This window comes from Serinus canaria, chromosome 10 (assembly GCF_022539315.1).
Source record: "Serinus canaria isolate serCan28SL12 chromosome 10, serCan2020, whole genome shotgun sequence".
NCBI classification, from domain to species: domain Eukaryota; kingdom Metazoa; phylum Chordata; class Aves; order Passeriformes; family Fringillidae; genus Serinus; species Serinus canaria.
Window position 1 is genome coordinate 16,761,770 of NC_066324.1, and position 26,814 is coordinate 16,788,583.

General features: G+C 43.4%; 1 protein-coding gene across 8 annotated transcripts; it reads left to right on the plus strand.

Annotated features, from left to right (window-relative positions):
* Nucleotides 1–1,026: 1,026 nt before the first annotated feature.
* TPM1 (tropomyosin 1) lies at nt 1,027–20,934 on the plus strand. 8 transcript variants are annotated; one of them, XM_030228600.2, is made up of 10 exons: nt 1,036–1,321; nt 1,968–2,093; nt 2,273–2,398; nt 8,510–8,643; nt 9,832–9,949; nt 10,395–10,465; nt 11,281–11,356; nt 11,900–11,962; nt 12,226–12,295; nt 19,992–20,934. In XM_030228600.2, the coding sequence occupies exons 1-10, from the start codon at nt 1,208–1,210 to the stop codon at nt 20,072–20,074; spliced, it is 981 nt and encodes a 326-aa protein (XP_030084460.1). In that variant the 5' UTR covers nt 1,036–1,207; the 3' UTR covers nt 20,075–20,934. The 8 variants fall into 8 exon arrangements, with proteins under 8 accessions (XP_050834232.1, XP_030084460.1, XP_009088085.1 ...); XM_050978275.1 differs by lacking the exons at nt 1,968–2,093; nt 19,992–20,934 and adding an exon at nt 15,112–16,361 and having other exon boundaries at nt 1,027–1,321; XM_009089837.4 differs by lacking the exon at nt 2,273–2,398 and having other exon boundaries at nt 1,037–1,321.
* Nucleotides 20,935–26,814: the final 5,880 nt, after the last annotated feature.

Genomic DNA, 26,814 nt, shown 5'->3' on the forward strand with positions numbered 1-26,814 from the left:
TCCCTCACTGGCATTATGAAAGGGTGCAAGTCACCTCTGTAGCTAGATTCCCTGTCCCAGCTTTTCCTGGGCTCCTTCCCTCGCAGCTCTGGATACCCCTGGCAGGTCATGGCCTCACCACTGTTCCCGCCGAGGGTCGCAGTAGCTCCCGTCCACTTTTTTTGTTCACTCCTTGAGTGTGCAATACCGAGGCGCGTCTCTCTGCAGGGCCAGGAGCCCCGGCCAGGTACTGCACTGACAGCCGCTAGCACCTCTGCCCTGGCCCGGCACTGCTCTGGGGGTCAGAGTCGCACCTCAGCCCCTTCCCCGGGTGTGGGTCCTGGCGGAAGGCCAGCCCTGCCCGGGTCTCGCCGCAAAGTCCGGGCGCAGCGCCCGTCGCCCACATTAGCTGCAGCCTGGCTGCTGAGCAGAGGTGCCCCCTCTCCTCTCCTCCTCCGGCTGCCGGGGGAAGGTCTCGGAACGCATTCATTCCGTACGTGCATGCGATTAACTCCTTATTGCCCATCCTGCAGCCCCCGTGCCCCGCAGCCCCGCCTTCCCCTGCCTCCTGATGCGACCGGCTCCGCCACCCTCCTGCTGTAGAACAGATTGATTTCCACAGCTGGGGACGGCTCCAGCACGGGGCCGGTGTCACCCAGACGCGCTGCCCGCTGCGAGCAGCCTTCGCACCCGTCTCCTCCGCTCCCCGCTCTCTGGCTTGCTGCCTTTTTTTTTTTTTTTTTTCTTTCCTCCCAGGAGTAGCAGCGAAATGTCCCGTCCTGCCTATTTGGAAATGGGAACAAATTGCTCCCCCGCCTTACCTCGCCCATCGCATCCCATATATAGTCATATCTGCGGTCAAATGGCAGGCGGCAGCGAATGGGAAAGCTGTGCCTCCCAAAAAAACCCGAGGGGCAGAGAGAGAGGGGAAGGGGTAGGGACGAAAGGAGGAGGGAGGGAGGGAAGAAAAAAAAGCCCTTTCCAAAAAAGTATTGGATGTCTTGAGGAATGCAGTCAGCCCCCTGGGAAAGTACATATCTGTGAGGCGCTCACTGCCCGCCGCTTGCATTCGGCCGGCGCCCCGTCCCGCACGCATCAACCCCGCCGCCCGGCAGCTCCGCTCCGCTCCCCCGGGGGCCTCCGTCCGGACTCGGGGCTGTCCCGCAACTTTTCAAGTTTTTCTTTCGGAAGGAGTTCGCGCCGGGACGCGCCCTAGCCCACCGCCACCATGGATGCCATCAAGAAGAAGATGCAGATGCTGAAGCTGGACAAGGAGAACGCCTTGGACAGAGCCGAGCAAGCCGAAGCGGACAAGAAGGCAGCGGAGGAGAGAAGCAAGCAGGTCTGCACCGAGGGCCCGGGCGCAGCGAGCGCCGGGGCGCAAATCTTTCCAGACTATTCTCTTTTTTTTACCTCCACCCCTCTTCTTCCCCCCTCACCGTACTCTGTTATATTCCACCCCCGCGCCCCTGCAGAACTGGTTGAACTTTCCCTAAGGCAGAGCTTCAGCCTGGCAGCCGCCGCTGGAGGTTCCCGGGGGCGCGGCAGGAGGTCCTTCCCCTTTCCCCGCCGTTCCAGCTGGGGAGCAGGGCCCTGGGACGGCTGCGTGGCCTCTGTGCCTTTGTCACAGGGGGACGGCTTAGAGAGGCTGCCCAGAACGCCTGGTTAGCGCTGGGCAGATGTGCGGCGATTTGGCAAAGGACAGTTAAAGCTGTGATTGCCCGCTACAGCATCACTCAGCAGATGTGTCCGATTCGAACTGCCCTCCCGCCCCTCTCTGGACGCATGCCCCACTTTTTTGTCCTTCTCCAACCCCCCTCCTCTACACCTGGGGCTTCTCGATTCAGGGAGGGGGATGCATTGATTGCACGTTTCTGGGAGATCCTGAAGGAGGAGGGAGAAAGGAAGAGTGATTTATAAATTAGTTACAGTTTTCTAAGCCAAGGGACAAACATATTTGTGCGTTATATTTCCTCTTGTGCACCTAGTTAGAGAGTGACATTGTGCAATTGGAAAAGCAATTGCGTGGGACGGAGGATACAAGGGACCAAGTGCTGGAAGAGCTGCACAAGTCTGAGGACAGCCTCCTCTCCGCAGAGGAGAATGCTGCCAAGGTATCGTGCCCTTGCTACAAGCAAAGAGGATCTAACTGTCTCTCCTTCTTTCTCTCTCTGTCTGTCTGTCCTTTTCTGTCTCTTCTGCACTCACACCTCTCCGTTTGCACGATCACGCTGCCTGCTGCACCTTTTCCCGCCCGCCCTCCCCTCTCCACCACTTTCCACCCATATCACAGCTGGAGGACGAGCTGGTGGCTCTACAAAAGAAGCTGAAGGCCACTGAGGATGAGCTGGACAAATACTCCGAGTCCCTTAAAGATGCACAGGAAAAGTTGGAACTGGCTGACAAAAAGGCCACAGATGTAAGTTACCCCCATCCCTTTCACCACAAGCCCAACAGAGAAACCACACACTCCCTCTGCTCAGGACAGCCTGGACTCCTACTCAGCAGCACTGCAAAGCTCTGCTGAAGGCAGGGTCCAGGCACCTCCTGGACAGGGAGGTGGGAAACACAGCACTGCATGAGGTTTGCACACTATCAGAGGCGTCTGATTGGGTTTCTGCTCACTTGATGTGTGCTTTTTATGTGTACTTGCCACTCTAGATGTGAAAGTAAAGAAATGGTGATTTATCTATTCAGGTGATGGGTAAAACAACTCAGGTGGAACAACACTGTCTTGATAGTGAAACAGAAGCAGGGTGTTAGGTGCAGGAGAGGGAGATCCAGAAGAGCAAGGACTGCTAGTTCTGATTTCAAGAGGGCTGTTCCTAGGTATGCATGTGTTAGAACTGCTGGTAGATACTGGTTTGGCTCACTGGTCCGTGAGATAAAAGGTTCTCTCCTGCTTTTTTTTTCCCTCCCCTTGGAATCAGTGGAACTGCTTCACTTGTCAAAGAAAAGTTCAGTCTGTGTGACAGAAGATTGTCCGGAAGATGATACTTGCCAGTTTTGCTGTTCAGAGAACAGGGATCTTGGGAGCAAGCTGGGAGATATATATAGCTCAGCACTTTATATGGTAATAAGGCAAGAGCTTGTGCCTCTCCCAGGCCCTCATCCCTCCCACCTGTCTGTTCCTGACATGCATTTAATGGATCGCATGCATGGAACCAGAAGAGTCTGTGCAGTTAAGGTCTTGGGCTCTATTGCTGCTGTTGGACAATTCAGTTCTCCTTGAGTAAATCTCAGGTCTGAATTACAGGATTAGATGAAACTATAGTATTTCCAAAGCAGTGATCCTCCTTTTCATATAGCTCAGCTCTAAAAGTCAACCTCAAAGCCAAATTGAAAAGGAGTTGCCCCAAATGAAGCAAACAAAGTATTTCAGGGGAAGGAGGGATACTTTCAGAAACAGAAATTTTACGAACAACAGTTCACATAGAAGACAACATGCTTTTATCTTATTTCTAAAAGAAATAAAGAAAGAAAAGGTTTAGCTTCAGTATGGCAACTAAGTTATAGAGCTTTGAAAGAGAACCCAAGAATTCAACAAACAGAAGTGTTCAAAGGAACAGGGGAGAGGGATCCGTGTATAATGTGGATCAGATGTCTGCTCTGTGCAGGCTGCCATAGGAGAGGCAGCTTCCTAGCAGGACATTGATTTAGCTTGTTCAAAGGAACCGCATATAGATCCAAGGGAGATATTCCTTATATGGAAAAGTATGCAGACTATTTGGAAATAGCTTGCCTTGGATGAAGGCAGGAGAAATGCTACTAGATTCCTGTTCTGAAACTAAGGATCTTGCTAATTGATCCCCATGCTCCTGCTGGAAAACAGTGTTTGGAAGCTAGTTGAGGGCAATTTTATTTGCAGTCTTCCCTGAGGTGGAGGGTGGGAGAGTGTCTGGCTTGTTTTCATCGAGGTAAATGTCTTATTTATTTGTATGCATGGAATATGTCTGACAGTTTAGGGATATATATCTTTTTTTGGCAATGAAGAGTATATTTGGGGCATTGCAGTTGACCCAGTATATACCTTATTAGTTTGGATAGTTCCAAGCCTTAGGAAAATGACAGAGGCAGGGAGGGAGTGTCGGCTCGCTGGGATGGACTCGCCTTTCACTGGGACGAGAAAATCTTACCTATCCGGTATGACTCATCTCCCAAAAGCCAGGCACATCCCGGGAGCCACCCCACCTGAGAGGGGGCAGCTGTAGCCCCCTCTCCCCTCCCCGTATCTCAGGAGCCAGACCGGGTGCAGCAGCCGCTGGCGGGTTCCTCGATGTCACTCTGTGACATCGCTCAAATGGGGCCGGTGTGCAGGGGGGAAAGGTGGGTCTTGACCCCGGCTCCGCTCCGGTCGGGTCCGGGGCACCTCGCGTGCTGTGCCGCCAGGCGGCGCTGCTGCCCCGGCACATCCAGCGGGCACGGCCGCGCTACCGGCAGGACCGGCCCAGCCCCGGCCACGACCGGCCCAGCCCCGGCAGGAGCGGCCCATCCCGGGCCGGACCCGCCCATCCCCGGTCAGGAGCGGCCCATCCCCGGCCACGACCACCCGCTGTCGGATCGGGTCAGAGCCGGCCCCTTCACTGCCACGACCGGCCCATCCCGGTTCAGGACCGGCCGATCCCCGGCCAGGACCAGCCCATCCCTAGGACGGCTGGACCATCCTCCGTCCCCGCCCCGCTCCCAGCCCGGTGCCGCAGCCCCGCCCCGGAGCGCTGCGGCGCGGGGGGACTTCCGGGGCTGCGGCGGGCGGAGGGAGGCGGCGCGGGCTGGGCGAGGTGCGAGCATGGCGGCGATGAGCTCGCTCGAGGCCGTGCGCAGGAAGATTCGCAGCCTGCAGGAGCAGGCGGACGCCGCCGAGGAGCGGGCGGGACGGCTGCAGCGGGAGGTGGACCAGGAGCGGGCGTTGCGGGAAGAGGTAGGGCCGCCCTTGGGCCCGGGGATTGGGGGCGCGGGTCCCGGGGCGCGGCTCTCCAGCCGGCGGAGCGGGAGGTCGCTCCCTTCGCCGCCGTGCCCCACAGGGTGGTTGTTACCTGCCGGGCCGGCCGCAGGGTCGGCACGGAGCGCTGCGTTCCCCGGCTCGGTAACCCGAGTGCTGCGTGGGCCGAGCCCAGGTGCGGCGCGCAGGGAGACAGCGCTAGGTGTGCTGGGCAACAGCAAAACCCCGAGCTGGAATGAGGTCGGACTTAGGCGAGTTGCTTGAGATGACTTGTTTTGTATTAAGCTATGAGCAGGGTTTTATGGGGTGTTTCCCCTCACAAGTCCTAGCTCTCTTAATTCATGCAGGCGAGTTCATCTGTGTGGGAAGTCAGCATGGCGACTGTTGGGAAGTACGCGGGAGTACACCTGAGATGGCCCATGGTACCTGACAACACCCCGACAGAGTGAGCGTACAACCCCAGTCACTGAACATCTGTAGTGTGTGCTGTTCATCAAAGCTGCTCGCCAAGAGAGGAAAGGAACAGTAAGCTTGGTCTTAGGCAGAGGCAGGATCAGGTGTGAGCAGCACAGGCTTACGTAGCATAGAGATGTAATTATGGGTGGCAGTCTCAATAAAAAAAACCCGATAGGGTTGTTCTTTGTCTTATCACTGACCTTTGGGAGTTCCAGCAGCTGTAGCTTAATGTTTCCTGTTGTAAAATGTATACAGTGTTCTTTGAGGCAGTTTTAGTGTCTTCAGTGGTTGCATAAAAACAAAGCAAAAGAGCAAAGCTCTTGTGTAGTTTATTACAATAGAAAAAATTGTGATTATTTGATTTCCTTATAATATGGGCCTTTCTACACATTCTGGGCAGTAAGTTCAAAAGAAGAGCCTCCTGATTACTTGCAGGTGATCTTCCTTCTGGAGCAAAATATGGCCACTTGTGCTTGTGTAACTATTGCATTCTTGCAGATCACTTGGCATATCTGATTTTTTCGGAGAAGAACCATAAGTCATTTCAACTTGTACTTGTTTTCTAAGCTTTGTGGAGTAAAGGACACAAAAATTCCTACTTGCATTATTCTGACCAGCATATTAAGGAATTTCTATTGAAAAGGAAAGTTTTGCTGTTAACTTTTGTGGCAGAAGGAGTAGTGCTGGAGGAGTGATTACAGCCTTCTGGTGGAGCCTTCCCTTAAGAGTTCAGCTACATTGCAGTAAGGCTTAGAACCCAAAAGGTTAATGTTTGTCTCTTCCCTGGAGTTGGTTTATATGGATGATGTGGAATTCTGCAGAGTACATTCACATGGTATTTAGGTTTTTGTGTGGAGGGGGTCAGTGCTGGGGTGAATAAAGGCTGAAAAAACCGAACTCCCAGGCACATGTAGACGTGTGCTTTTTCTGCAGTGCTGGCTACAGATGAGGGGTTTTATTGTTGCAGCTGTATTTCTGCATGCTTGAGGAAGGAGGCTGTGAGAGCACTGCAGCAATCGAGCTGAGGTGTGAATCTGCTCCTTCCCTCAGTGTAATGCCTTACATTACATGTATGGCATGTGACCAGCTAGGGTTGTTAGGTGAGGGGTTTTTTCTTCCTGTGCAAGGTACAAATATGCAAACAACAAAAAAGCTACAGCTGTGGCCAGAACATAGCACAGCCTCCAGCTTTTGATTGTTTTACCAGATTGTTAAAAGTTTCAAGGCTGTGATTAGCAGCCATTCCCTTAAAGAAAAATCTTGTTCTGAGTACATGCATCTCAAGGGGCTGTTGGTAACCACTTTTTCAAAATGCATTTTTCTTCCTCCTTCTGGAAAACAGGATCTCCCATATAATAGTGATAATTAGCACCCAGTGGCAACTTATCCATGTCATCACTCATTGTAAAAATATGTGGTGTGTAAGTTCCACAGCAGAAACATGGGTTATGTTTGCATGGTAGCAGTGGGAGTGCCCTGAATGTCACTGGGGTTTTTTCCTTCCTTGCCATATAAGGAGAGAAGTCCTGCTCTGCAGAAGAGTATCTGGGGCCATATAAGGCTGATTGGTAAATCCTTAGTGAGTTACTGGAGCAGGAAGTGAAAACTTGAACTTTAGACACCCTGTGTTTTGAAGCACATTTTATGCTCTTATCATGATGAGCAGTCTTGACATGATAATAATTAACTTGAACATTACAAATTTCCCTAGGGTAGCCTTTATGAAAGGTCATTTTTTTTCTTAAATGTGAAAGTTCAAATTCTTAGTGTTTTAAAGCCAAAAGTCCAAAACTAGAGATTTTGAGTACTACTGCTTGATTATATAGCTTAATGTTTTATATTTGGATTAATGTGGATCTCTAAGGATGAAGCCTCTTCTTCTGGTTTTTTGTGTTCACTGCCAACACATATTAATGTTCAAAGATCTAATTGCTTCCCTGTTCATGTGTTACTTTCAGTCATTCTAGCTGGACATCGTTACTTTTTTGTCAGAGGTTGTTTTAATTGTCTGGTCTGTAAATTATTCTTTCTTGTGTTATGAACACCAAAATCTTTGCTATGGACAGCTCTATCCAGCTACCTCTGGTTAGAGAAGAAAAACTACCAAACTGATACTTTTGGTATTTACTTTTGCCAGAGGGTTGGTTTTCCCCTCAACTAGACATCATAGGAAGTTCAGATGTGTATTTCCTCACATAGAGCAAATATATATCATGTACTAATTGTTATTCTCTGAAGTAATTAACTTTTTAGAATAGTTACCCTTTTATATACACTTTGTGCTTAATATAGTTTTGAAAGAAAGTGGGCTTAATGATGAGGTTACCACAAGAAGGCTGTTTTAGACCTTACTCTGCAACTTAGGCCAAGTATAGGTTTGGAGCTGTAGCATAGATGAGTTGCAAGTGTTGTACAGAAAGTTAAGTGAACAGGTCGTTCAAGAAAGGCAAATTTAGGGGAAGATTGAGGATGGAATATGGGAGGGGGAAAAAAGGATGTTTTAAGGGATTGCTGCCTGTACTATGGTCCTTGCTGGTGCCTTTTTTGTCAACTCTTGCACAGCTTGCCTGTAAACAAAACCTCTGGGGCATTGGGGCACTTTTTAAATGTTCTCAAACTCTCTCTGTGGCAGCTGTCTCATTGCAAATGCTGATCCAGGTGTGTTTTTACATGTTTACACTGAACCCTTCTTACAGGACTCAAGGAAATGTCGGGACAATTATTGCAAAATATGGTGAAAGGTCATAAATAAAGGAATTGGGGTAACAGAAGAATTGAGTAATTAGCTGTGTTGATTTGATTTAAAAAAGGAATGGTCTGTAATGAATGTCTGCAAATACAATAACAGAAAAAATTTGGGTAATGGTGCATAATTCTTCCTGTGCAGTTCTTTCTAGTACAAATTGTACAGTCCTTGATGTGCTTCGTTGAAAGCAAGCATTAATCACTTTTTTCCTCTGTTAAGCAATAACTTCACAATTCAATCATGCACATCTCTGTGTATGGACTTTCTAGTGGACAAAGTCAGAAATTACAAAGTGCTGTTAAATGGCACCAGCAGGTAATGGGGTAACCTTTTACAAGGGAAGATGTGTGCCTTACTGTGAATTAATTTCTATTTCTTCCTGTGCTTAGGCTGAGAGTGAAGTAGCTTCTCTGAACAGACGCATCCAGCTGGTTGAGGAAGAGTTGGATCGGGCTCAGGAGCGCTTGGCCACTGCCCTGCAGAAGCTGGAGGAGGCTGAGAAGGCTGCAGATGAGAGTGAAAGGTGGGTGGAGCCACACCTGAATGGATTTGTTACCCTTATGACAAAGACCATAATTGCCAGGGTGTGGGTTAGGGAAATAAATGAAACCACTCCTAGGTCTCTGAATATGTGTAATTTGCTCTTCCTTTGCCTACATGGACTTCAGTTACAGCTTGTCTGTAGAAATGTCCAAAATATCTGGGCTTGGATTCTTTTTCAGTGGTGAAGATGAGATTTAAGTGTGGTGTAGGTCTTTTGATGTATCATTCACATCATGCTTGGCCCAGCCCAGACTTCCCTGATTGGGTGACAACTCCTTGTGACACTCTTGTGCTGTTGGGTGATTCTTGCTTTCATTGTGGGTAGAAAATCTTACCTGGAGAGTAGTGAAGTGCTGGAAGAAGCTTTGGTTCTTCTGTTGACAAGATTGGTATGTGAAGGTGAGCAAAGCAAAGAGACTGATAATTCCTTCAGATTTCCAGAAGTCTGTAGTGTAAGTTAGGAGCTCAAGCTTTGTGACTTAGGAAGATCTTCTGTCTTCTTCCAATGGTACTTTGTGATAGAACCTTTTACTGTGAAAGAAACCCACACATTCTGCACATGTATTTCTACCTTACTAAGGATGGAGTCTGTTGAAAAGAGATTTGCCAGAGGCTCACAGTGTGTTTTGAAGCATTTAAGGTAATTTTGTATCAGACATGTGCAACACATAGTGTTTCTTGTTATGGAGGATTTGTTTTGCTTTTAGAGAGCACAGGGAGCTTCTAGGGCTCTGACATGGCAAAACCCAGGGGAGTCTGGCCCACAGACATGACTATTGTCAGTCCTGCAAGAGTTCTAACATGCTGTTGATGAGTGTGAAAGCACAGATGTTTTCAGTCTTGTTAGGTCTTTAGAAGCAACAACCTTTCTTAACCTTTCTATAAGAGGAGTTTTTCCTACAATTTAAAATGAAAAAGAATTCTACAGCTGAATTACAGTAAGAGCTGAACAAATCACACTATTTCTTTCTTCCTAAGTCATGTTTTGTTCCTTGAACTTCTGAAATGTAAGTGCACAGGACTAAATCTATGGTGTGAGGACTCATCTGTCTGATGTGCTTCACTCACCAGAATACCCCTGTCTGAAAGTCACATACCACAAGTAGTAGAGTTGGAGATAAACTGGCAAGCCCTGAAACTTGCATTTCCTGTTTTTCACGCTTTTCAGAGGAATGAAGGTCATTGAAAACAGAGCCCAGAAGGATGAAGAGAAGATGGAAATCCAGGAGATCCAGCTTAAAGAGGCTAAGCACATTGCTGAAGAGGCTGACCGCAAGTATGAAGAGGTCAGTTCTTGAGTGCAACTCATCTCTTTCTAAAGCCTATGAGGCTGGGCCTGTAATTTTTGTTTTTCTCTTTTGCCTTTTAAGTTCAAAAGATCACAAACACCCCTCTCCACAGCTGTGGAAGGAAAATCAGGCACTCAGATACTCCAAGGGACAAGGTGACAGGAGATCTGAGCTTAGATCTTTCACTAAAATGCATGAGAGTATTCCCTAAGGTCTTAGGGAGAAAAATATTTTTCAGTTGCCTTTTGGTGAATGAAAGGGAGGTCTTGAAAAATGTCAGATAACTAAGTCTCAGATGAGTAATGAAGATATCATGTAATCAAAACTCATGTGTTGACCAAAAAATGAAGAGATCTGGCCTCCTGCTTTGTAGGTTCTAGAAGCAGGTGAGGTGCAGTGCAGCAGCATAATATCCCTGATTGTCCCTTGCCTGTCCTTATAGGTGGCTCGTAAGCTGGTGATCATTGAGAGTGACCTGGAGCGCGCTGAGGAGCGTGCTGAGCTATCAGAAAGGTAAGTGTGGAGCTGCCCTGGGATGTATGTGAGGTGCTAGAAGAGAACTATAACTGCATGAAATGTTGGCAGCACACTGTGTGTTCAGCTCCAAGCTATGTTTTGCTCATTTACTGTAATCGTTGAGATAAATGGTCAGTGCCAAAGTAAATGTGTTCCTGTGTGCGTGCGCGTGTTTTGTCACTGCATGCTGTACCTGCACACTGATTTTGTGAATGGCTTTTGTGCATTTCATGTGTTCACTAACAGCCAAGTCCGACAGCTGGAAGAACAGTTAAGAATAATGGATCAAACCTTGAAAGCATTAATGGCTGCAGAGGATAAGGTACTGATACTAATAAACAGTTTTTAGGTTTAACTGCAACCCAAGTGTTTCAGCTTCCGTAGTCAGTTAGCTCACTCAGTAGTAACAAATAAGTCCTTGCTATGCTCTTTACTCTCTCTTTGCATCACGCTTTGGTGGTTTTCTTTGGTCTCTTTTTTTGTTTATTGATTTTTATCTTTAAAACTGATCTCCTGTGCTGCCAAAAGAAGCTGAACTGTCTCACGTGTAAAAGCTCTGTAAATGTTTCTGTGTAAGCCAAGAGCTGTAGATAAATTTCTGTCTGGTCATTGTCTTAATGTGCACTTGAACTGGTATTTGGCATCACAAAGAATTGCTTTCAGTCTGTGATGGCTCAGCTGCTTTTGAGGCCGTTCTTTTACCCTTTAATTGTTTTCATTTTTCTCTATCTTTTCCCCCTATTTTCTCCTGTTTCTTTTGCTTGACTGAATCTTCCATCCTCCCCTTTCCTGCCTTACCTCCGAAATAACAGCAAATGTGCTGAGCTTGAAGAGGAGTTGAAAACTGTGACCAACAACCTGAAGTCGCTGGAGGCTCAGGCTGAGAAGGTAGGCTAGAGACTTATGTGAGAATGTGTCCCTTACGTTGTCATCTGGCCTATGGTGTTTTCTTTGTGTGCCAGTCACTTGGCAGCATTTCTTCAGGGCTGTTGTCATTAGAGGCATTTGGATTTACTGCTCAATTCCTATTTGGCTCCTGCTGGAACACAGCATATCTTGTCATTCCAAATAGGTCAGCATTATTTGGCCACATGTTCTGTTGAGTGTTCTGACAGGATTAAGAGTTAATTATAGAATGTCCCTCAGAATGGCATTGTGTACTACCATTAAATTTCTCCAGAAGACATTCCTCTTTAAAACTGCAGTAGTAATTTCTTCTCAAAGTTCCCACCATATTGCACTGGAATGTAACTCAAGGGAAGCTTGACTCTTGTAATCAACCATACTACCACGGCCTTCCAAGTGGAATTAATTTTGTTTCACCTATAACAATTTCTTGTGTAGGTAATCTGTTACAAGAGTTGCAAGTGTGGGGGTTTTGGGTAATTTAGAATACCCATCTAATACCAGTGATCCTCTTTCTGATTACAGTACTCACAGAAAGAAGACAAGTATGAAGAGGAGATTAAAGTCCTGACTGACAAACTGAAGGAGGTAAAATGAGAGCTGTTCTTTGCAACATATCTTCCAATGCACCTTTGATTCTTTTAGTATAAGTACTACTTTGATGCTCTAAGGATGAACATACCATTTTGGAAATAGTTTACTGTTAAATATATCCCCTAGAAATTAGTTTATATTAGCCTTATTATTTGCCTCATCTCACTGTGCTTTTTTTCCTCACTTGAATTATTTCTTTTCTACTCCTAAGTACTGTGTGTGTTTCCTAAAGTAGTCTCTATTTGTCCTGACTGCAGGCTGAGACCCGTGCTGAGTTTGCTGAGAGGTCAGTAACCAAGCTGGAGAAGAGCATTGATGACCTAGAAGGTATGTGGGGCTGTTTTTCTACTTACTGTGGAACTACATATCTCTTACTCTTCTCTTGTGTGAGGATTTTTGTTGGGTTTTTTTCTACTGGGCTGACTTGTTCTGCTTATATAAATGGGTCTGCCTAAAGAGTGGACAGAATATTCTCTAAATGAAATGTTTTGGTATCTTAAATGCTTCAGGTGAACAGTGTTTTGCTCTTGCCTGTTGCTTTTTCTCTTATGTTCTCAAGACTTCTTCAATTTTTTTACTTTATACTCTTCTATTTGGAAGTATATAAATGTCACAGGGTAAATGATCAGATGACAAGTGTTATTATCATCTTACTAAAGAGCTGATAAAGAGTTGCATTATGTTTGCAATAGTTAGGAGTGTAGCAAGCGAACCTAATTTATTGCTGTGATAAGTGTGGGTTGGGGCAGGCATTTTGTGACATAGACCAGTTGTTGGGTTTTGGTAAAGCTCATAGATTGTATACATAATCAGAAGGATTATTCAGCTTCAGAGGGTTTGTTTGTAAGGTTTTAATAAATCTGCCAGAACTGCAGCAGAGTAGTAGGATGTGCTTTCTGCCTCTGGAGAAAACAATTCAGTAGACTTTGTAATTTGAAGTTATATGGAGTTTGCTATTTAGAGGCATTACACTAAGTGTAGGATTTGAAGAAGCTAAATTGCATGGCGTGGCAGGCTGGATTCTGCATGAAGGTGATGAAATGCCTAAGTAGCTGCTGAAAATTTATGATCCCTGACTCAGGAAGGAAGCAGAGAAGAAAGATAAGTGTTTAGAAGGAACAAAAATTGCTGTAAGAAGCTGAGTTTGACATCACACAAACCAGAGTGGTTTAAAAAAAAAGTGTTAGAAAATGGTAACACCCTCCTTGGGCCCCATTTTTTGATCTTTTCTCCCTAGCTCCTGTGTCCCCTCTTAATTAAAACAAAAAAGCATTAAAACAAAAATCCAGGGCAATGAAACATGGATTTTTGCTTCTTTTGTACTCTCTTTTCTTGGTTTTCTGTATATCCCAGGTTTCCCCGTTCGCAGTGCAGTTAATGAACTTGTTGCATAAAACCGTTCACTATTTTCTTGCATAGAGCTGTTCACTATTTTCTTGCTTTTATTCTTCTCTAATTTTGTTTCATTTTGTCTGTCACAACACTTCTTTCTGTGCACTCTTCCCATTTCCTACGGCTTCTGGATGGTATCCCCATGCCACCACCTTCACCTTCCATCCCATGATCCTGTTCCCTTTCCTTGCACACCTCTGCCTTTCCTGGGGGAACACCAGATGAGCTCTATGCTCAGAAACTGAAGTACAAAGCCATCAGTGAGGAGCTAGACCACGCTCTCAATGATATGACTTCCATGTAAATGTCCTCCCAGCCTGTGCCCGCTCCTGCTTCCCTGCCCTCACTGATTGCGCAGTACCGGCCTTGTGAAGTGATGCTCCCTGTGTAGTGGGAGATGCTTTCCTTTAGAGAGAATAGGTGTACAAAATACCATGAACAATTGCTTTACCCTGGCAAAGTGTGGGTGAGTGTTGTGCCAAGCCTGGTAAATACTCATGGTGATTTTGTAAGCTTGTGGTTACTTTTTTTATTCTGTGTCTGCAATCCTTGTGTCTTGTGGTTGCCCTTTGTTTGTAGCTCTGTGTTTATCCTTTCAGTTCACCTCTGTTCAAACATTATCTACCAGGCCCATCATGTTTGTTTTACCAAAGAAAATTGCTGTGGTACGTGTTGCATTCAGTGTATTCCTTTGCCTGCTGTCTCAATTTTTGCTCTGGCAAAGTTCCTGCAAACATGTCAGAAATTTAGATTTAGCTGTATTCTCTATTCATGACAGTAGAAAGTGTTTATCTAAATTTTCACAACTGCTCTGAAAATTTCAGCTGTTATCACTGAATTGCATGTGTGAAAATGGATTGAAAATACCTTGTCATTTAAACCCATAAAGGCAACAATTGGATAGTAGATTTCTTCTATGTATTTTCTAGATAGCAGTAGTAATTTTAGTTGCATACACCAAAAATGTGGTAATACCAACTTTAGTCATAAGGAGAAAAATAAAGAGTGGCAGGAAAGTAGGAGAATCAGCAGCTGTAAGGTGTGACTCCTCCGTGCAGTGTTTGACACAAAGTGACTCTTGTTCCAAGGGCTCTGAACAGAGGTCAGCTGTGTTACCTCCACCTTCCCATGCATGAACACTGCAGTGGACATGGGAGAGGGGAAGAGCTCTGGCTCTCAAGTGCTTAGGAGGTGCAATGTTTAGTCCCAGCATTCCCTTTTGGAACCCCAGGCATGCTTTCAACAAGACATAAGGTTTGCTTCTGTCTTAGAGCTTGAAACATATTTTGCGTGCACCCATATTTTAAATGTTTTTTTTCTTCATGTTGTTTTTGTCCCTATGTCTGTTCATTACTTTCCTCCTTCTCTCTACCAACATTTTAGTAGAGGTCTCATGTTGCCTGCTTTGTATGCTTTGATTTTTTTTTTTGTTTTGTTTTTAAATTCCTCCCTGACATATGGTTTTGCTTAGTGGCTTATCAAGCAAATGGATTTCTTTTTCCTCCTCTTTATACAGAGATTACAATATTTCTTCAATTTGGGATATTTCTAAGTGCAAAACAGACTTAAAATTGTAGTCTACTGGTATATGAGGACGTGACTGTATCATTCCAGTCCCAGCATGGTGTGCTGTTTCTCTAGCATAGTCATCTCAGCATGCTGGGCTCTGCTGTGCCATTGCTGCATTTTTGAAAGTCTTTACTGCACCTTTTTTCATTTTCTACCTTATCTCACTTTTTCTTTTCATGCAGATAATTTTCTTTGCTTCAGTTCTCCAAAGACATCTTCATCGGGTTGGATAAAACATCTTTCCAAGCTTTGGATGTTTCATGGACTCATTGTCCTGTCTCCTAGCTTAGTTGACTCTTCCTCTATCACCTGTCTCAGAACATGCTCTGTTTGTGCTCTGCTGTACAGAAACTACATTTCTCAATGTAAAATAAATATCCCAGCTGTATCCCTTTTGCTATTCCTTTGCCTTTTATTTATTTAAGTAACTATTTAAATTATTAATAAAATTCTAAGCTTTTATGCCATTAGGGATTTCATTTTTTGGTGTTTTCATTTTTTAGCTGAAAACACTTTTGCCAGAATGTTGATAATGCCAAGCCAGCAAGTGCAGTGTGTGAAAACTGACCAGTTATTATCTTAGTTTTTCTCAAACTCTGCTGCAGATAAAATGACAAATAGATGTAATAGGAACTCTTCCAGTTGTTATTGTTAGGACAAAATTTGCAAGGACACTGCCTTCCTTGGGGTCATTGGTCGTGGGAGCATGGCTGAGGGAGCAGTTTCATCCCTGATGTAACCAGATTTTTTACTTTAGAGCCTGAAATCTTTTCCTAGCTTTATGCTGAAGACTACTTATCTCTATTTAAATGTGTTTGTTCATATATTTGAGAAAGATTTAGAGACAGCATCAAAAACTTTAAATTCTTTTTTTCACCCAAAAGTATTCCTTGAAATGTCTTGCAAAAAAGGTTTTCCCTCTTTCACACCTCAGTTATTCAGTAAAGATGATGCTTGCTAACATTTTGGGGTTTTTACAGTATATTTTTCTTGAGTTGCAGGATAATATTGGAAGCTCATTTGGAGAGTTTCAGTAGCTTTCCACTTGTGCTTAGTTCAGACTTGTGAGTTTGAATTGCAGACTCATGAGAAATGTTTCAAAGCCGGAGTAGGAAAATTTTAGTGAGTGATTATGCTATTAATGAAATTACTCTGCTGCAAAGTGGAACAGCATGGATTTCAGGTTTTAGCTGATTTGTCACTGTCTGATTAAGGATGAAGCATTAAATACTGACATCTTGTGCTCTTTTTTATTGTTATTTGCAACTAGGGAGTTTATTGCCTTATTTTAACTTTATTTACATCACAGTGAAAGAAGTTGTTTTCCAGTTCACATGGAAGTGAAAACCAGGTTGATTTCTGGTGGTGCTGTAACTCTATATATTGCTGAAGTTCCTAAGTCACCAAAGCTAAATAAACTCATTATACCATAGCTGAACTGTAGTTTTTAACTTGTAGAAAAATGGAAATGTCTCTTTCTTGTTCATCTTCAAGACAGTGCAGTCTAACCTAGATGTTCTCCCTTCCTCAAAGCTTGTTTTCCCAATAAGGCTTGTGAAGGGATGCTTGGCCTTCCTGGCCTGCCTTCCTTGAGTAACTTTGGCATTTCCCAGTTTTCTACCTATGACACATCCTAATGTTGCTGGCTGGAGGCACAGTCCCAAATACAGGATTTATATCAGTAATCACACACAGTTCAAGTAATTCAGTTCAGTAATTTACTACTCCTCAACTGACACAGTAAGTGGCTGTGTGTGAAGGGTAACCAGATAGAATGGGATGTATAAAAGTTAACCAAATATAATGGGATGAGCATTTGTAAAATGACTGAGGCTAATGACTTCACAAATGCAGAAGTTAGGGGGTTGTGGTCAACTGCAGCTTGACATCTGAGCCAGAGAAAATATGCTACAGCAACTCCAGCTTCTTAATCCTTTTGTGGTTTAGTTCATTGTTTAAGCAGAGTTTTTTGTCCACTCAATTCCTTGCAATACTGGTGTTTCTTAAGAAAACTAAACAAAAAAAAAGCAAAATCCATTGTACGAACCTGTTAATTTTTAACATAGTGATTTTAAACATCAGTATTAAAATTTTGCCTTTTGTGTCAGTCATACATGATCAGCTCTGCACTGAGGGATGACAGGTTGCTGGACAGGAGCAGTGCAATGCAGAGCCCCAGGAAGCTGCATGCAGAATTCCTGGCTGCTCCTGCTGCTCTGATCTTCACTCCAGGGAGGTGTTGCGGTTCCCTGCTCTGGTGTGGTTCAGCACCCTTGTCACCCTCAGTTGTGGTATTGTACTTGCCATGTCTGGCTGGTTTTGTGCCTGAGGCTTCTTCCTAGGAGTTCAGGGCTGGCTCTGGGCTCTGCTGAGCTTTTCTGACTCTGCACAGAGCCAGAAGTCCCTGCTTGGCTGACGGAGCTCCTGCAGAGCCAGCCTCTACCTCTGGAGCAGGTGGACACATGGCCCATGGGGAATCAAGGGCTCACTGTACTTTTGGGAAGTGTTTTCCCTGCTTTACTGGGGGATTAATTGTTTTGGAAGTTGAGAAATAAATAAAAATCTCAGCCTCAGTCAGAGAGGAGATTTCTGTGGTGATGGTGACAGTAAGTTCACTTGATTCATTTTGGAATAACAGCTATATACACTTTGCTAGACAAAGTGAACTTTTAGTTACTCTAAGGCTTTGATGTTTTTTTTCACAAATATGTGACATTATCATGGTGGGAGGGACAGGATCCATTTGTTACTGGAGGATCTGCAGGATCAGAGCTGTGAAATGTGCCCTGGCTTTACTGGGCTGGCTGTGGGAGTTTGGGCTAGGGAGGAAGCTGGGAGGAGTTGCTCACCGTACAAGCATGTCCTGCAGACCAGCTCACTGCACAGCTTTGCCTTTGCTGTGTCCAGTGACTGCAGGGAAAGAGGATTCCTGTGGAAGCTGTTAGGCAGCTCATGGAAAAGAGTCAGAAACAGTCATTTCCTGTAGGGGAATAATCTGGGATCAAGAGGTCAGGAGTGCAGTTAGGCTATTGAGAAGAGCATGGACAATTTGAGAGCACAAGATAGTCAAAAGCCATTGTGGAACATTTTTTTCACTCTGCAGAGCAATTCTCACTAAATGTGCTGTCACAACATGGCTGTAGCTGTTCTGTTCCAACACAAATTGTCCTCTCTGTTTGCTGTTTTTGAGCAAAGTGTTCATCCTTCCCTTTCATTTTCACCAAATGTGAGTCTGTTTTCTTACAAAGTAAAACTCAGCAACTTAAAGGTATCAAAATGTCTGGATTCCAGTAACACCAGTAGTATTTACCTATCAAAAATAACATTTCAGCCCATCAGGCCTCCTAGGAAAGGACTATGGGCTGAGCTAGACCTGGTGCTAGTTGCCTACTGGCATCTCTCCTGCTGCTACTTATGCTGGCTGTGGTGCAATTGCTTTCTCTCTACTGGCAGATGAGGTTCCACAACACCTTAAGTAGTTTGCAAAGAAAAATGGCACTCATAAAACAAATTCATGCACTGTACAGAAGAGTAAAGTAGGACTTAGGAGTATAGCTAGGAGTATAGCTGCAGTTCTTCCATTTCTATTCCAGTTTGTGTCTCACAGCTGTTCCCCACAGCAGGATTCTTAGCCAGTTCTTGATATGGTACAATAGCTGTTCCTTGGAGTAGCTATTGCTAGAGTTCTAGAAACAGAGGTAAAATGTTTTCTCTCTATGTTACTGAACTGTCTGTCATGTGACCAGTTTCTTTAGTAACTCTTATTTAACTGTTTTCTCTGTCTAATCTGTCTTCATTCTGCCTCTTTTTTCCCTTCTAACCTGCTTGCTGCCTGTACAGACCAACTCTACCAGCAACTTGAGCAAAACAGTCGCCTAACTAATGAACTAAAGCTGGCATTGAATGAGGATTAAACTTTAGTGTGACTATATTGTTAACTTGTTTGAAAACACCTTCTTCCAAATTTCCTTTAAGAATGAATCAGGAATTGTAGGAATAAGCAAGAAACTTGGACATTTTTTTCTGTTGATTCTGTGGTAAATTAATGAAAGAAATTTTCTTGGGAAAATATGGAAATGCTTCTTCTGGATGAGGCTTTTCATTCTGTGTCTGCACACCTATTTTGGAGGAGCACTAAGCTCTTCTGCTGTGCAGTAGCTTCTTTCTACTTAAAAGCTACAGTATTTCACTAACAGTATTCAAAAAGTAACAGCCTGTGTTGCAGAAAGGCACTCAGTTAATCCAACATGAATTGGCCCTAAGATTTTTACCACAGTGAGAGAAAAATATTCACTAGAATCCATATTTCTGTATTTCAAAACCAACTTAAAGGATACCACAGCTGTTTTGTCTGGAGACTTTGATGTGATAATTTTGCCTTACTATGAATTTGGCTTGTATTTGACATTAAAAAAAAAGAATGGGAGCTCCATCTGACAATACCCAATCTGTTTAAAGGTATGCTTACATAGTATGAAGTTACTATTACTGCATCCTGGTGGGATGAACCACCAGAACATTATGCTCATTTATTGTATTAACTATGTGTGTTAAGTGATTGTCCTATAAAAGTGTGCATGCAACATAAGGCTACTAACTTTGAGTTAATTTATTTTCTAGAAGTAAATTTCTTAAAGGTCACTTCACCGAAAACTATAATAGTTTAAAATTTTTTTGTTCTTTGTATTTTTGAAATCTATGAAACTATTAATTGTGTATCTGCAAAGAACTTATTTTCTTTATTGCCTACTTAAAAAAAGAAAAAAGCCATTTATTATCTCACATACTTATAAGCAATGAGCTTCCAGAGCATTGTGTCTCTGTTGGCACTGCATTTTCTTAACAAGTGCAGCTGTGAACAGTTCCAAACTTGCATTACTTGCTGTTTGTTTTATTAATTTGGAATTCTCTCTAGTTGTGTTATCTGGAAACATTGATATTTATGAGCATGTACATTTCTTAACTTTCTAAACCCTCTGAGAGAAATGATGATTGCATGCCTTCATGTTCAGTGCCTCCAAAGAACTGCTATTCATGTTTTAATTTTCTAATCCCACAACAGAGAAAGTGGCGCATGCCAAAGAAGAAAACCTTAATATGCATCAGATGCTGGATCAAACTTTACTGGAGTTAAACAACATGTGAAAACCTTCTTAGTGGCAACCACACTATTTGTTTGTTTATTTTTACACCTGCTTGCCGTGAAGCCCCATAAACATGTCTTTATTTTAGTTTCACCACAGTCACAAGAACATCTGCTAAATTATCGAGCAGGGGTCAGGGAAACACCAAAATGGGCAAGCCATATGCGGGTTAAACGACATGACATTATGGTTTAAACGTGCCATTTCCCAACAAAAATGTTACCTACACTTTGTAGAGAGTTCAGCAATTTGGTATGCTTAGTCTTTGAAGAATCCTGGCTGTGGCAGAAAGTGTCCCACCTCAAGTGCCAACTCCAGTTTTTACACAAGAAGAATGATTCATGTTCAAGAGAGATCAGGTGGAAATGGTGCTATTTTGAACAAAAGGTTCTACTTGAAGTCTTTTGTTTGATATCAGACAAGTCAGGAGTTGTCCAGCACAGTAATTTATTTTTATCAGAACTTGACTGGTCTGTGAGAATTTGGACTTTCTGTGCCTTCTAATTCAGTAAAACAAAGATATGTAAGCAGTGGAGACAATGAAGGCTTCTGAAGGTTTTAAATTGTATTCTTGCAACTCAATACAGAAGTGTAGGTCAGCATTTCACCTTGAGTTTTCATTTGATTGTATTTTTCATGTTGAAATGAAAGATTCAATAAATTCAGGACAAAACATTAATTTGGAAGAGATTGTGTTAAAATGTATTTTATTTGTGGGGGTTTGGGGTAGGGGAGGAATTTTTAAACTGATATTTGCCTCACTTTTTTCACACTTTCTTTGAGCAGTCTTAAAAGTATACCTGTATGTAAACATTGTATAATGATATGAAATAAAATGCACATTTTAGGACATTTTTTAAATCTTGTTCTCCTGTGGTTTGTTTTTCATCCCATCAGTTTCCTGTGCATGTGTGCAGTGTCTCTCATGATGTGAAACACTGTTGACACACTGGCTCTGAGTCTTGGCTGTGTTGTTAGGCCCAGGTATGGAAATGTGGTGGCTTGGACAGATGTGGATGTGCAGCTGCTCAAAGGGGTCCTTTGAGGGCCCTACTGCAGGAGCCTGTCCCTGCCACTTGACTGCATGCCCAGGTGTGTGCAGGATGCAATTATCCTCTACTAAGGTAGAACTTTCCAGAATTACTCATCATTGATCAAAATGTTTTTGGTAAGACCATTGCAGAGCTCCCATAGACCTCTTTGGGAAATGAGTACTGAAGGCCATGCTCTTGGAAACACTACCATCTGTTTGTATATCTGACCTGGTAATATGTGCTCATTTACTTCAACACAGTGATAAACCTTTGAAAATCGTGTGTCATGTTCATAAAAGATACTTACAACTTTTCACTACTGGTTGCTAATTTCTAAATGTGTAGGTGTCTTTATTTGAGTTGTTAGGTCTGTCAATAGGCAGCCTCAGGACTTGAAAAATAATTTTTTTTTCCTTCTTTTTCTGTAGTATATTGCTGAAAGCAGATGCTGTCCATCTCTCTAGCAGCAAGGAGCTTGGTAGGAGACAGGTACAGAGACCTTCCAGATCACCAAGGAATTTCCATTAGTGGGCCCTTAGCAAGCAACTGAAAACAGATGACTCTCAGCCACTGGTGTAAGTGGTCAAGGGGTAAAGTAATACCAATAGTTTCAGGTTCAGTGGGAGTCAGAGAGGGAAGATGTACTGGTATGAGCCTGGGGTTTTTTTGATTGTGCTTTAAAGAGAGGAACTTGGTAACGTTACAAGTTTTTATGTGATTTATTGACTGCTGCAAAATCATCTTAAATAGAAGGGATTAAATCCCTGGCTTCATGTTTCTCTTGTGTTATTGGGGAGCAAAATTCATGTTACAAGGCTCCTGCAAGGCCTTAGCTTGTACTGGAGACTGCCAGATAAAATTCCAGCCACAAAGTGCTGAGGTAAGTCACTCTAATCTCTTGCTCCTTCCTTGCTTAGCACAAGGATGAGTCTCAGGTAGTCGAGCTCTGAGAGTTCAAATCGTCATCCCTGTGTGGCTTCCCCTGGTGCTGCTGGAGTCTGGAGGGTTTCCCATAGCAAAGTACTGTGCTGGGAATTGTTTGTGGAGTGGGGCCCAGGGCCACCCAGAGAGTCAGGGGCTGTGCAGGAGTAGAAGATAGAAGCTCTTGGCACTGGGCGGGGTCTTACACAACTGAATGTGCTGCCAGCTCCACTGGATTGCTGCTATGGGCCCTTGGTATGTGCTTGAGTCCTAAACAATGGGTCTGAGTGAGGTCAGACCCTTTGTTTGCTGCTTATATTGCTTTTCAGGAGACCACAAACTGCCTTGTGGTTTGGGGAATCTGAGTTCAGCTCTTCCTGTATGTAAGGATATGAGAAGGCTGTGGTTTTCATATCTCTTAATGGTAGCATGTCACCATTAATAGGGCAAGCATGTGCAGGCAAGGAGATTAGAATTAATCTGAAAAAAATCTGTTGGCAGAGTAGACTTCCCCGAAGTGCACTGTTGCAGATGAATCCATAAAGCTTCATAATAGGTAAGTAAAAGCTTTCCAGTTTCAAGGAGAGCTAAATGGAGCAGTGAACATGATAAAGATTAATCTCACCAAGTGGCTTTTTGCTGACTAGCAACAGACACATAAATACAAATAAGAGCATATTTGCTGGAGCAGGAAAATTGTTTTTACCATATCTCATAAGCTGCTCCCCCTCATGGAGTGTCTAATCAGACAAAACTCAGTGAAGCTACAAAGCAGTGGCTTGTAAAAACAAGCTGAGCCTTGATTTAACCCCATTCTAGCAAATTTGCAGCTACTTTGCTGTTTTAACTAAAAATTTTTTAACTCACAGAACCCTGCATCGTTCAGCATTCTTCAAGATGTGTGTCCTGGTTTGGAGAGTTACTCACCCTTTCTTATAATGCAAAAATGTATTTGCAGTCTGAAATACATCTTAATTGTGCAGCCATGCTCTGTAATTGTCTGGTTTTTGAGCTGACTTCTCTCAATGAAATGAGTAGTTCTGAGAGCACCAGAACTGACAAAACCTGCCTTCTTGCAGATTCCTATCTCATGGTTGGCTGTAAACTTGGAATTAATTATTTTTCCAGCTATGGAGACATTTTTGTTGTCTCCTGCTCCCTCTTGGGATATCTCTGATACAAAATAATGTACAAGGCCTGCTGCAGGATGTGCTTTCCTTCCATCATGGCCCTCAGAGGCATGTTCTATCTTAATGGTTCCTTATGTTCACAAAACTTGCAGAAATGTATTTTATCTTTTAGAGTTTTGTGTGGTCAGTCAGTTCAATCCAGAGTTACTGAATGGGTGAAAGATAAGAAAGAACAGGAACTTTGATTAGGAAGCAAGGCTGGAGCAGTAGGCTGCACCTGTAGAGCACTGCCTCTCAGCTCTGGATCTGTAAGTATTATGTGTATTAAATGCTCAAAACAGCTCAAAACCTGGGTTGTCAAACCTCACTTAATATCACAGGAATGTCTATTACACTGGGCTGTCCCTGACTGCTGGAATGTTCTTTAGTGACAGAAAAAGTGATTAGCCAACTAAATTTTAAAATTGGGGAAGGAAATACTCTACATGACTCAGCACATAGAAAAAGAGAGTGCTTTTTCCTTCAGGTGTTCCTCTAGGTGGACTTCTTTTAATTATAAAACAGGAACATCAGTGAAAGATGAAGTGGGAGTTGCAGCAAAAAGGCCAAAGTGGAGGAACCAAGGATAATGCCTTTTGTCTTCATGGAGGATTTTTTGAAAATGCACACAGGAATAGCTCTTTTAATAGAGGGAAGCTGTGTAACTTACTGTCTTCAGTGTGTGTTGTGTTCTTTCCAAGCTACAGAGAATCTGTACAGGTTTGCATCATCTTGGCTTCAGCTGCAAACCCATCAAGTTTTCTGTAAGTCAGAGCCTTGCCAATTCATAAGCTGCAGCTGAGAATTACATAAATGCAGGATGCCCCTCAATGCCAGCAGCTTAGTGAGCAGCGCAGATAGTCCAGATGGAAACAATGGGAAACAGAGGCAGATAGAAGTCTTACAGACACATAAAACCCCATCACTCCTTTCCATTTGTTATTTCCTGACTCATAATGCACCAAAATGAAAGCACATTCTGTAGTATTTTGGATTTGAGTATTGTGGACACTATAAGGACACCACAGCACTGGCTTCTTCCTGTATCTTTGCTGGTTTGAGGAATAGCTGGATAAAGCTTAAACAGCTTCTTTTTCATTAAAAAAGTAGAGCAAAGACAAACAAAACCCCCAAGTCCTGCAGAGCCAGCTGCAGCTGCCAAAACCATATGTCATACACACTGACATGTGAGAACATTTCTCTATTCTTCACAGCAAGATTATATGGATCATGGGTAGAAAGGGTTGATACATGTTTGAGGCCATGATCCAGCAAAATATTTTTAATGCCTTCTTTTCCAGGGCCTGACTAAGATCTGCTTCTTGGGATTGCTCCTTTCTTTGAGGTAGCTTTCATTCTTTTCCCTGAGACACAAAGAGAAATGTCAAGAATCCATGTGTTCTGTCACAGCCAAAGCTCATGGCAAACAGTGTTTTCTTGGCTAAAACCTGCAAAGTGCTGCACCTAATGATAGTCGGCTGTGCCACTGAGGAAAAAATTATGCAGGTCTGGTGTTCCTATTCTTTCACGTTTTGTGAAAGAATAATCAGGGTGGAGCAACTACAAAGCTCTGGTAAGTTGTTTTAACTTGGGACACATTGGTATTGATATTAACATGGAGATCTGTGTGAGTTTCCAGTTTAAAAACTGAGCATTTCTTTGTAGGCCCAATGGATAATTTATTATGTTTTTCTTGACAAGAATATTACTTGGAGAAATAGCCTGGGAAAATGCTTCAGAATCTTTCCTCTGCTTTCAGGATTATGATTTTTTTGCAGCCAGCAAGGAAGAGCCTGCTAGACTTCTTTCTACTTAATCTGGATTGCTGTGCTACTTCCTTATTTTTTATTGTACACATGTAGACCATGAAATAGGATAAAAGGGTGATGTAATTTCTGCAGACTGTCCAGAAAAAAAAAATCTGGAACATGAATTAGGTGAGAACATAGGAAGGGAAACAAGATGATGGAATTGCACATGGGGGCTAAAGGCCAGTGGGGATGGTATAGAGAACACAAAGATGATCTTACAGAGGGATGAATCCTCCCCTCTAAATGCTGCTGTGTTATGTTTTGTCCTCCTTCTGCAGCCCCCACATGTCTGTGCAGCCACTACATTCTTTTGCCACAGGGGAAGATGTTTGCTAAGGTCTAGGTAACAGGAATTCTTTGTCAGCCTTGTCTGGGTTTAAAGTATGCAGGAATTTTTTCTGTAAAAATCCTTTCAGTGGTTCTTGCCACACCGGCAGAATCTGGGTAAAATTTCTCTATGCTAGGACTTCATTATCAATTATCTTAACCAGGAAATTACAACGCTTCAAAAAAAAAAAAAAAAACCAAAAAAACAAAAGCTAACCCACCATTTTTTGCTGCTTGTCAGCAGGTAGCAAACATGCAGCACATGTGTGTGTGTGCTTTCATTGCATTCACATGCTGCTATATCTGAGAGCAAGGCATTTCCAGGAAATTAACAACTGCTGGGAAGGATTGTGGATACAAGAGACAGCTCAACTAACGACCCAAACTGGCTGTTAGTCAATGGGAGGTGCTCAGTGCTGAGACTTACTGTCATAAATTGGAATGAAAAGCACATGAGCTTATGAGTCTGTGTGCAGGAGATTCAGACATTACTGTCATTTTGAGCAATTAAGTTATTGCCTCCTCCCTCTGCATCTCCTTCAGTTTTTGTGCTGCCAGCAGTAGGAACACTACAGCTGGCAAAAGGACTGATAGGAAGGGTTTGCTCTAGATCCATTATATTTGTGAATCACAACCTATTAAGAGTTAGGATTTAATTAAAGAAAAGTGATAAAATCCAAGATTAAATTGAGTGCAGATTGTGTGGGGCTTTGTGCCATTTCAGCTCAGTTGTTTTAAAGATCATTTTACCAAACCACCCAGGTGCATACACAGCTTTGGCCATAACACACATATGGAGCACACACAGCTAAGGCCTGCCTGTTTGACTAAGCCTTAGTCAAACAAACAGTTCCATTAGAGCAAAGTCTCAGTGTTGCAGAACTGAGCTTTAATAGCCATTGCACAGTGGAAAGTTCTCTCTTGTGTCAAAGCTGATGGATCTTTAGCTGCTGTGACATTTGGTATACAGGTTTAAAAACCAAACAGCTGCCCACGGTGAGCAGTGCAATGTTATATTTCAAGTTCTAAAGAAAAAGCTGGTGTTCGGAGATACTGAGCAGGTGGGGTTTTTTTTATCTGAGTAGGACACCTGCATACTGTATTAAAGGTGTGAGATGGCAGAAATCCCCTTGCAAACTACTTTAAACCCAGAAAACTCTAATATCTGTTTTTCCAGTTCCTCTTTTGCCCAAGTCTGTTTTCCTGTGAATCAATAATGAATACATTGCTCTCTAACATCAGGCATGTCACTTACCAGTTATACATGTATTTCTCAGACAACATGGGGATTTAGCTTTGGTTCTATTTTATTTTCCTGGTTGAGAATTTACAAGAACATGATAGCCCACAAAAAAATTGCTTTTTACTCACACCTGTTGGTTAAATTTGCCAGGCCCTAAGTCGAGTAGGAACTTGTTAGCTTTCATTACAGCACTTGGAAAAAATGTTGTCATCCACTAAGTAGAGCACAGCCTCCCC